At 43.8% G+C, this 11,859-nt stretch overlaps 1 protein-coding gene across 1 annotated transcript; it reads right to left on the reverse strand.

Annotated features, from left to right (window-relative positions):
* Positions 1-585: 585 nt before the first annotated feature.
* Positions 586-7,382, reverse strand: metrnla (meteorin like, glial cell differentiation regulator a). The gene is made up of 4 exons (XM_042391621.1): positions 6,940-7,382; positions 4,870-5,258; positions 1,674-1,733; positions 586-1,526 (listed from the first exon to the last, which is right to left on the reverse strand). Exons 1-4 carry the CDS (start codon positions 7,035-7,037, stop codon positions 1,213-1,215), a joined length of 861 nt encoding a protein of 286 aa, XP_042247555.1. The 5' UTR covers positions 7,038-7,382; the 3' UTR covers positions 586-1,212.
* Between the last annotated feature and the right edge of the window lie 4,477 nt (positions 7,383-11,859).

Here is an 11,859-nt window from a genome sequence, read left to right on the forward strand (position 1 = left end):
CTTTGCCGTGAACTGGATGTCATCTGAACAGGCCTGGCTCGCAGGCTGTATCATCTGGTGTGGTGGAGTTCCAACAACCTGATTCATTGCTTGTGTTTTATTTGAGGTGATGAAAATAAAAAGCCTTCATTTTGACAGGGAGCTTGAGCAGAATTGTACACGCCAATCAAAATTTGAAGTGCGGTTGGAGAGTGCTGCTCTCTGCTGCGTGCCCAGTCACAGGGCTGTATTCAGGTCTGTCTTCAGTCCTCTCTCTCTCATACCAGGCTGCTGCGCTGGAACAAAGAGGCCTTTCACATTGACCTTGAGACACGGCCACCCCCATCACCACAGGAACCAACGCAGAGGAATCCACCCAAACTCTCTGATATCAATCTCTCTGTACCCCTGGCAGACGGTCCGAGCTCAAGGCTGAGGTGAACCTTGGAGAGTTGGATAATACATATCATATGAGAGTGTTTTTATTCCAACAGAGGATGTGAGGGCTTATAACGTTAGTGTGTCAAGATGATTTTGATTTAAAATCATCACTGCTAACAATAAGTCAATTATGTCACAAGTCAAAATTCAAAAACAGTGGTCTGCTTAAGTTATTCAATTATTTATTTTACATATGAACACCACAGAGATGAACGCTGTTCCAAGGAATAAATCTTTTTATTCTCATGGGGCAAAAAAAGATTTGCTTTTTTTGGTGTGTTTTTTGTTTTTTTTTACAATTGTACAACCTGAAAAGCACATAAATTCAGGCATTAAATTGTGAATCTTTTTTTTTTTTAAACAAAATAAAAAGAGGCTTTCACTTTATATATTTCTTTCATAAGAAATAACTTCAGAACTGTACATCGAGCTTTTTACAAAGCATGTGGAGCTTCAAAATATACAATGCTCATTCACATTTTATACACATAATAACCAAACAGGGTCTGCTACATTTAAAACCTGGGAGTTCCCCATCTGCGAGAAAGGCAGTCCGAACACATTCTTCTTTGCATCACGTTCAACTTGGAGTCCGGCTAGCATGCTGCTTGGCAACATTCAGGAGCTCCATTCTTTGTCTCCAAAGAGTCTGAGACAGCAGGAGAGGAGAGAGGCTGCGCCACTGGACCAGTCTGTCAGTCTCTTTCTCTCCTCAGCGTGAACACTCGGTTCAGCTCTCCTCCCCACCCAGTGAGGACTTGTCCTATTTCCAAGCATTGGCAAGTGACCTGCTCAGTCAGTGTCCACATGACAGGGGTTGGTCCCCTGCTGTTGCGCCTCATGGTACAACCGCAGAAAGTCTTTGTAGCGTGGGGCACAGCCCATCCATGCCTCCCCGAATCTCACTGTCCCAGTGAAGAGGAACTCCCCATCACCAGACCTCACCCCACATTGTGGGGGCATCTTGATGCGGCCAGTCCAGCTCCGTGCCCTCACACCCCCAGAAACAAAGACCTGGGTCTTCTGTCTGTAGAGGCGACTGATCTGCACAATGACAGACGAGTGTTCCTCCTCCTGCTCCACCTTCTTAATGCTGCCCCGTGCCACTGAAAACACAAAGCAAGAATACTAGATTTACTTCCTGCTCATGGCTATATTTCATGAAACACAGAATGGTGTTTTCATTGGACATTTCTGCCCTACCATACAGCAGCAGGAAGCCTATAATTCTCCCAAACAGTGCTGTAACTTACCAAAGTCGTTGGTGCAGACTGCTAGAAGCATCTCAGCGTCGCTGCAAGGCTGACAGGGTGCTACGAGGAAATAGAGAGAGAAAGCGAGGATGAGTTTGGAGCCAAAATTTGGTAAAGAAATACAAACAGAAACAGGAAAGGCCCATGATTTCTTTAGCACTCTCGGTCTTGCAGCACGATAAAAATCTTGTTGACAGGTCAGCTACTTTCCAGTTGAGTGCAACTTAGACAAATGTACAACTGTGGTTGGGCCAGCCATGTAAGACATACACATACGAAAAAAATTGGGGTCACAGTAATTTCCATCCCCACAGATTATTATTTATTTGCAGAGGCTGCAGAGCGGGAAGTCAGCTGTCATGAGTTGTGGGTTTTACACCAAACAGAGCCGGGCACGCGGCTGAAAAAAAAAACTGATCACTACTCATTAAAAAACGCTGATGAGTGGATGTGTGTGCCTGTGTGTGTGTGTGTGTGCGCGCACGTTTAATGCCCAAGGGGGCTGTTCGGTCAGCTTCCCCACCACAACAGGAACCCCTTGACACTCCATGACAAACAAGGACCAGATGAAATGGATAAGGAGAGAAGGAGAGATGAGGAAAGGCTTCATCGCTGACCTGAGGTCTTTTTAGCACTTTAGCAAGCCTGCTGGGACTGAAACAGTCAGCACACATTTGCAACTACAACATCAAGTGGAGTTTTTTTATTCACGGTCTTAAAAGTGAAAATCAGAAGCAAATAAGAAGGAAAAAGGAAAAGTCCCACTTTACAATTTCTTCTCTTGGACGATATCATAACTAGAGGGCAAACAGTTGGATGTAAAAGAAAAAGTGAATAAAATGAAACGTCCTTTCCTTTAAAAGCTTGCCCCAGGCTTGATTTCACCTTTGACTGGTGGCTGTAGAGCAACAACTCAGCCTGCCGTCCTCCAGAGTGTTTTATAGCAGGAGAAAGGGCCTTAAATGAGAGCAGTCAAGTCAATGATTAGTTGACTCAGGTGGTCCTGTGGCTGGCCTGACCAGAATGCCTTTATTAGCCCTAAACCTGCTGTGGTTTTCTTTAGCGAGCAGAGTGGCACAGAGGGGTAGGTGGGGCAAGGAGTGGGGGCAGAAGGAGGGGTGTCGAGTCAGCACTGGGCTGAGGGTGGGTGCTTATCCGCTGAATTAGAGGAAGAATGATTCAAATGGTTCACTCAGGTGGATTTGACGCACTGGAAACCACCCTAGTTTACACATCTGGTCATAAATCTGAGTACAAAGATTAATCCACTTTCTGGATGAAAATATGCTTAAAGAGATTTGTGCCCTCTGTCATCTGTAAGAGCAGGATCTTATTTTTAGCTGGCTTGTCTGAAGTTGAGGGTATAGGGGTGAGGGGTGAGCATGTATTAGGTCAGCTTGTGTAGCAACACGAGGCGCTGCTGCATCACTACAGAGATCAGAGGTCAAACAGCCACAAGCTCATGCGGCTTAAGAACAGCTGGAGAGCCGGGAGACTTCAGAGCGGCCGACCTCGCCCAGAGCCTGGAGCAGAGTGCAGAGGCCCTTTGAAGTGAGCCTGCGTGCTGCCATAGCATCAGACGGAGCAGTGAGCCTAGGCCTAAACCCAGCAGTGTTTTTTCTTTCCTCCAAAGCAGAGCCGAGCAGGGCTCGCATGTCAGACATGAAACAGAACCGCAGGAATGGGCTGAGAGCCGAGTCAGCATCTCTCTCTGGCCCTTGCGCATGCAGCGCCACTCTGATCAGAACCACTTCACAGGAGCAAAGAGGGATGAGGGATGGGAGGAGCGGTGAAGGAGGAGTGGAGGGGCACAATATAGTGTCCCTCCAACATCTGGACCCTGATGAATTCCACTGTAATGGAGCACAACTTGCTAATACTACTCAGCACAGACGAAGACCACTTCAAACAGCCAGGAAGAGAGAGGGAAGATATATGAAGGGTAGAGGAATGAAAAGGAAAATACAAGAATGATAAATAGACAGAAAGAAATTAAGAGGTAGGAAATAGTGAGACAGAGAGAGGAAGAAAAAAGGGAGAATAATTTAAGTGAGCTGAAAGGCAGACCGAGGGAGTGACGGCAAGAAGAGGAGTGGGGGGAAAAATAAGCCTATATGCTCCTAGAAGGTCCTCCCAACATCTGGTTGGAGATACATTCCAGCTTGATGGTGAGCAACTCAATCCCAGCACAGCGGGTCAGAGAGAAGAGAAAAGGATAGGAAAGAAGGAAGAAACAGGAAAAAAAAAAGAAGATGAGAAGAGGCCGAGTAGCAATGAATCCACCAGTCAGGGCTTCAGATGACACGAGACCACTGTCTTTGTGAATCATCCCAGTGTTATCTCAGCCCACATCACAGCACCAGATCAAACTGCAGAGCTGAGCCGAGCGCACTAATGTGGTGGAAACAACTCCACGCTCAGTCCTCTACTTTTAACCCTCTCCCCTCTCTCTCTGCTGTGCCAGATAACGATGCAGGATGTGGATATGTGGACCCAGAGAGCCGTAAAAACAGATGTGGGCCGATACTACTCATATTTTCGCTTTAGGTGGAAAAAAAACACAGTCACGCAGCTTGAAACTGTGCAGGTTTGGCAGGTACGCAGCGTGAAAATAGTAGGTTGTTTTTCAGTGGAGGCCCACTGTTCTACTGTTTGGATATGGCCTTTCACACACAAGTCATGCAAAAAAAAATAAAAAATAAACAATTACAGCTCACAGCCGTTCACAGCCAAGTCAAGTCTGAATAGTTGTGAAATGAGCTGAAAAATGAACATTTTATCCTAAAAATCAAAAGTTTCATGAAGCATTAAAGCCTTCAATTTGTGATGTTTTGATACTCAGAGTGAGAGTTTGATTTTGACAAGAACTATATTCTTTCAAAACCAAAATGTACAGACAATACTATGTGATAAATAGATTTTGGCTTCAGTATTAGCACTGTGTTGGAGCAAATGTTGAGTTTCCTACTATTAGAGTCCAATTTAATAAAAGTTTCCACCAGTAGATGGCTGTATTTAGTGCGCAGCACACGCCGCAGGGACAAAGCACAAAGAAACCCAGTTCTAGAGGGAATCAATCAGAAGCAAGTCTGCAGACCTTTTTAATGGCTACTTTGATGAAATACAAGACAATTATTTACAGGTTTGACACTGTATCGTACTGTAGGCAAAGTCAAAAAACAGAGATGTATCTTACCACCCAGTGAGTGCGCCTCTGCTCCCAGCCTGTCGCTGACCAGCTCATACTGGAACGCCGTGATCCGGCGGCTGATGTCCATGCGCGGGACAGCCTCAATGAAGAGCGCCCCGTCCTGAATGCTGAAGCAGTGCACCTTGCCCTGAGCCTGGTCCTGTTCACGCAGCAGTAACCGCAGTTTTCCATTGCGGTCCAGGTAGATGTTGGTGCCACTGGAATCTGTGGAGGGTTTGATACAAACTGAGAGACGGGTGGCTGCAGTGGAGACCGTGTTGGGTCGGAGGTTGACAATGATGGCCCCCGTGGGATAGAGCCACTCCAGAGAGCCTTGGGAGCAACGCAAGTACACCTGTTCCACGTCCCTGGTGTGACCCTCATGGGTTAGACCACTGGAAGAAATGAAAGAGACAGATGTCAGCATACATCAACAAAGCAGCAGGCATTGTCAAGAATTTCCCAAAAAAAAAGAAAGGTGTAGAATTACAGAAACCCAATAATGTTATAGCTTTCTTTGTGGAAATGCTTATTTTCTTTAATATGGCATACAGGGAGTACTAAAATAAAAAATTAGCAAGCTGACCAAGGTGAAGACCTCTGGAAGACTGTGGACATTAGACCACATTCCTCCTAAGCATTAAGGGCCGTCTGTGCGCAAGACTGGCTGCATGACCAGTCACGAGCCGGAGCAGCCAAAATGACCTCAGCTCCAACACACACTCCCCATACCACATTGTTCCTCCCAGAGCTTTGGCAAAATGCACCACTGGCAGGCTGCCTTTGGGAAGAGTTTGGAAGCAGAAATGGATGAATGGTGGGACACAGGGGCCTCCGGGCAGACAACAGCAGCAACAGTAGCTGGGCCTGCTGCATGCAAGTGCAAATGCAGGTCACGCACCGAACCTCCCCTTGCTTTCAAGCCACCAAAGAGACTGGAAGAGACTTGTCCGGGCAGCACTTCGGACTCTGGCGCCAGCATGACCAAATGACTCCCTCCAGAACTTAATGCCTGGTCAGGGTTTGAAAACTCCAGTCTGTCAGTCATTCTGTGGCAGAGCCAGAGGCAGGAAGCCATCAGCAGTCTACCAGCGTGTGCATGCCAAGCTAGTGGTTTGACTCTGGGGGAGAAACGCCCAGTTTCCTGAAAATGAGATGATGAAATTCAAATTTGCCATAGATCTAAAGTAACCCGTGGCACATGCTGAGCATATGCAGCTGAAGCCTCATAACCAGGCTCTCCTCAGCATGCCTCTAATTAAGTCCGTTTCTAACTTCATCATTTCTGCATGCAATTAAAGGAGATTAGTCAAGAGGCTCACTAATGAACAACAGATTATTGGTTAAGAGCTCAAAGTGCTGAATATTGCCTACCCCTCCTGACTTGAGGATGAAAAACAAAACCACACTATTTGAAGCACAGCCTCTCAAGTGCAAAACAGATTTCAGCAGATGTTTGATGGGAGCTGAAACTTTCCAGTATATTCTGCCTGAGTTACAAAATATGTAAAACTGTAGGGAAGCTGTAGGAAAATCTGTAGATAAAGGTCTGTGAATGTGTGTGTGTGTGTGTGTGTGTGTTGGAGGGGTAGGGGGGGGGTGGGGGGAATAACCCTGTGACTAAATTAGACTATAAACTAATGAAAAATTACCTGATTTTAAGTCACCATTTCATCATTATGGGATGTATTGAGTTATAATTCAATGACTATAACTTCATATTACTCCAGATGAATCACATCAAATCATTTAGTTAATTACTCATTCATAAATCCAGCACAACCCAGACCTAAACTCACGTGTCTGTAAAAAATAATTACACCCATTTGTACTTTTCATTTTCCTTTCATATAACAAAATTAATATAAACTTAAACCAGACAATCCAGAGTATTTCTATATGTGTATAATCTCCTAATTTGTGGTTCTTCGCTGCCTGGTTTCATATCACCGCGGTCTCTGAGTTTCGGTCACAGTCATTTCAGGACGCCGCAGCGCATTTACAGCGCATTTAGATTTTACTGGAATATGTTTTTATTTTGAAGAAGAATTCAATAAGCAGGACATTTAATCTCACCTGCCCTTCCAGCTGCACTGGTCGCTTGAATATTGGCAGAAAGAAATCCGACAGAGAAGCAGAAGAGGCAGCAGGGAGGCCAGCACCGGGGTGAGCATGTTTATCACGCAGCTCACTTTGCCTCCTCTCGAGTGAAACTATGATAAAGTCCACCGCCGTATTTCCAGCAACATCGCGTTTCCATGTGCCCCCGGTCCACCCAGCGTTGATCTCCGGGGTTTCTCCTTTTTTTTTTTTTTTTTTTGTTATTCTCGGAAGGTTCAGATGTGTAAAAGCCGCTTATTCACACTCCGCCGTGGCATCCAGCGCTGACAGCCCTCCGTAAAATGTGTGGTGAGTTCAGCTCCGACTTCTGTCTCTGCAGCCCTGATTGCTCTCCACGTCACACCCCATCCACAGCAGTTTATCACGTATGCTGCCTTCAGGTGCTCCTCCCAGGCTCCGTTCTGCGAGTGTCAAAGAGTGAAACGCTACTCATTGTGGTGCTTTTTGTTTATGAACTTTAAACAATAAGTGTTTTAACAAATACGGCAGAGCTATTCTACTATGTAGTGCAAATGATTATTTAATATTTCAGTTATGTTAGTCAAAAACATAAATAGGTTTCCAGAGTTATATGAGAATAGAAATTACATCAGTATTAATAAGAAGACACCATTTTAACCATTGACTGACATGTAGGCTAGCCTCAGAAAAGGAAAAAAAAAGACTTTTTGTGGTGATCCCAGAATAATAATTTTGTTTTTTGTAATGTTGGGTGCATCATTATTGTGATGCAATGTGTCTAATCAGTTAGGGCCTACAATATTTGAGTTACATTTGAGGAACTCAATCATTATTGTAAATTTTCCACCATCTCCGTTGTTATTCTTCATATTGAGATGAGTTGTTCAACTCATCTGACAACGAGTGGGGAAAGTTCCGACAGCCTTTGAAGTAGGCATAAGAGTCAAGAATTTTGTTTGCAAAGGCCCTGAAAGCTCACCTTATCAGGGAAAACAACAAATTACAGGTTTACATTTTAAGTAATTTGTATTATGCCCAAATGAATATTCAATATTAATGTTGACCGACTGAACGTTATATTCCCCTCCACTCCACAAAATGTAGTGCTATTTTACTTATCATCTTAGAGCATATTGACTGTTATTTATATTCAAATGATTTCATGGCCAGAGTGAATTCATGGAAATAGCCCCACAAATGTCTGCAAATGTTGGCCACATCAATAACTACATGAATGAAAGTCAAGTCAAGTATTGGTCTAGTAAACACAACTTCACATGTTGTTTTTTTCTGAAATAATGATGATTTTGTGCCTAAAATTTGAATGATGTCACAGTGGCTTCATGATCCATTTATAAGATGACCGAAACCACATGCTAGAAAACCAGAGTCACTTTAGAACATCCGATGGAAATAGTTAAATCATTATTAATAGTATGTAATTAGTTGTCTTTGACACAATTGGTCTATAAACTTTATGACACACAAGTCCTGACAAACGTTTGAAGGTAACCCTCCTTAACCTCATAATTTACAATGCAGTTCTGTTTCCGAGTGCAACAAGAGCTGCAGGGACTTGTAGAGCAGCAGGGTCGGTTACTACTGGGTGCATCTGTAAACATAAACTACTCATCACTCAAGTAATAGATCCTGGGCAACGTTTTCTTATGAAACAAGATGTTTTGCGTGTGGATTGAGTTTGGCTTGGGAAAGAAACCCGTCTGACAAGGAAAACCAGAGCAGTTTGTAACTGCTACTTTTCCTCTCTGGTTTCTTAGGACTTGGCATTGGTTGTGGCTGGTTGGTGATTGACATGTCTGGATCACTGACCTGACATGCAGGGTACATGTCCTGGCTTGGGCCGCATGCCACCAAAAGGCCCCGCTAACCCCAGATGCTTGTGCGGATAGGTTTCGAATTTGACTGAATGAAAGAAATTGCAAAAACTCTCAGCCGTCTTTCAGACTTGTACATTGAGCAACTTTTTGGTATCGTTTGAGTAATCCAGATAGTGGATTACCGACTTGTCTGGTGCGTATGTGCTCTGGTTTCTGTGTTGTCCTTGTTGTATTAGGCTGTCTGGGAGTTCTTGATGAGCTAACAAAACCACAAGGCGTGTGCAGGCATGATGTCTTAGTATGCGTCACAATGACACCTGCACTGTTATGCCAAAGCTACACCTGTAATTTCCTAATAATGGAAATGACACATTTTTTTGTCTCATTTCCTTGTTAAATACAAATAAAGTACATGTACCAATATTGACTTTAACAGCCAATATACAATATCCAATTACTGTACTTTACTCTTTGGTTTTGTACCTAGAGAAAGTGACATGTATGCACTGATAGACATCGATCAAACTGTGACACTTTACAGCTAATTTGGAAAACATGTGAACAGATAAGATGTAAGAAAACATGTTCTTGTTTTCTGAGCAGTCACCCTTCATAATATAAGTGTATTTTAGTGCCATTTTTTTGAATATTTTACCAGAGTGAACTTACTACATACTCAAAAGCAGAGGACACAATCTGTCAGTTGTCAGAAAAAAAGCAATTTTGATGGTACATTCATCATTCAAGTCATTTATCAAACAAAAAAGTGAAACATTTCCTGGTTCCAGCTCAAATATGAGGGTTTGCTTCTTTCAAAACACTATATAGTAAATAGAATACCTTTGGGTTTAGGACTGTTGATTGAGCAATACAAAAAAACCTAAAAACATCATGGGCTCTTGGAAATTGGGATTAGTACAATTATGCAACTATAGTGAGAAAATATGTAATTCTCCACATCGCCTACTTCCTTAAAACAAAATAGTATGTCCTTTCACAGAGTGATAAATCTTTTCTGTTTTCTAAGAAAAAGGCATCTGCCTTCTTCTTATTTTTGCAGTTGCTTGATCACTTGCTGCCAGTGTTTGTTATTTTCCCATGCAGCTTGAAGGAAGCAGGTTTGCCTCTCACCCGCCACCTGTCAGAAGTTTCACTGGTGGTAAGAGCAGAGAGTAGGGCATGGGGGGGGGGGGGGGGGGGGGGGGGGGGGGAAATAAATCGATGACAGATAGCAGGAGACTGAAAAACAGACAGTTAATTATAGTGTGGTCCTATTGTTGTTTGTAGATTGAATCTTGGCACATAAACAGACTGACATTCAACAGAGAGGCAATGAGGTGAGGTTTTAATTAGAGGATTAGGTGCGTTTGGTAAATACGTGTCATGTAGCCTGGGATAGTGGAGTTTAGGGAGTCAGGGGGGGAAAGGCTGCTGAAGTTTAGGGGAGGAGGAGTTGTTGTTTTTGTTTTTTTGTGAGGCCTGTTGTCTTGCTGAGTGTGACTCACTTTTATGCCTCCAGGTGAAAAAGCAGTCATAAAGTAGATTAGGCTGCTGACAGGATGTGATTTTTATGTGTATGTGTGTGTGTGTGGGTGTGTGTGTGTATACTATTGCTTGTCCTGACTTCTGTCTTGAACTCTTCTGTCTTGTCCTTAATTGTCTCACTGTGGTTAAACAAGAGATCAGGCTTGTCTACCATTAATCTCTTTGTTGAGAGTGCTGATATTTGTAAAAAAAAAAAAGTAAAATGAACAAACCTATTGTTCACTCTGGCAGCTTTAAAGATACAGTTTATTGATCCATTTGGCTGAAATCTTTACTGTTGAGGAATGAAAGCCTGTCTGGAGTTAATTTTCAACATTTCCCTCAATGTTAAACCTCCTGCTCAGAGAACCGGTTCGATGAATATCCATACTGCTGCTGCTCTTCTTCAGAGCCAGTCTCAACCTGTTTCATTAAGCCAGCTATCTCGGGTAGATAAACAGTAAACTTCAGTCACACAAGCATGTCCGATATCTTGTGGTATGCGCAAGCAGATTGGAAGGCGCTGATACCACAGAGAGGCCGTCTGCCTGTCATCATCCCTCTCTGGCTCACTTCCAGACTGTCAGAAATGCAGCTGAGCTCAAACCTGTGTCCACATTCCTCTCAGTAAACAAGAACCCTGTCATTTCGAAGTGCCAGCCATATCTGAAGACAGACATGGTGTTTGTATCTCTTCTAACACCTTGCACGACCCTATCACAGTCTTTTCTCTGGCTTAAACAAGACGGTAATGAACATAGTGTACATTCCAGCATTGCAGCCCCCGAGTCTCAATCAACAGTCCTGATCAGTGGTTGTATGACTGCTAGTAAAAGTCCATACATCCAGTCAGTGTGAAAATATGTAGGAGGAAAGTGACATATTTGAAGTATGTAACAACTGGCACATTTCACTCAAAATTCCCTGAAGTTTTTGCAAGCCAAGGAAGACAAAGCCTGCCTTTTGTTTCAGCCCTGATGCTGATGTATCGAGTATGTGCTCGTGTGTGTATGAGAGAGAGAGAGAGAGAGAGAGAGAGAGAGAGAGAGAGAGAAAACCCACAAGAACCATACCGAAATACAGAGAAAAGAAAGGCCAAAGTGGAGAAAGCCAGAAAATGTCATGGTTGTGTTCCTTGTGCTGTATCTGTTACAGGCCATGTGAGGGGTGGCAGAGGAGATTAGATGTTGCCAAGGCCTCATCACAGCGACTTGCTGGAGTCCGTGCTGAATTAGCCCTTGATGCCTTCAAGCTGTTCTTAACACCACGCTATCAGTCCCTTCGTATCCCTCTCTCAGCGGCACACAGAAACCTGAGGAACTACAGCTCTGAGGGCTCACAAGAAGAATTTGGGTCAGAGCTCATTCTGACAGGGCGCTCACCCTAGCAGGTGGGCAACTCTTATGAAAGCAGCACAATAAAAGTGAATTCAACTCCGCTCTGCCTTTGAATTTCACAGCAATCAGATATGGATTATAAAGCCTGCAGATCCAGGTGGTTTTGTGGCTCAAGGATTAGCCAGTGCACACAAAGAATATTAACAGGGCAAGGG

The sequence above is a fragment of the Thunnus maccoyii genome, chromosome 18 (genome assembly GCF_910596095.1).
Source record: "Thunnus maccoyii chromosome 18, fThuMac1.1, whole genome shotgun sequence".
In the NCBI taxonomy this organism is placed as follows: Eukaryota; Metazoa; Chordata; class Actinopteri; order Scombriformes; family Scombridae; genus Thunnus; species Thunnus maccoyii.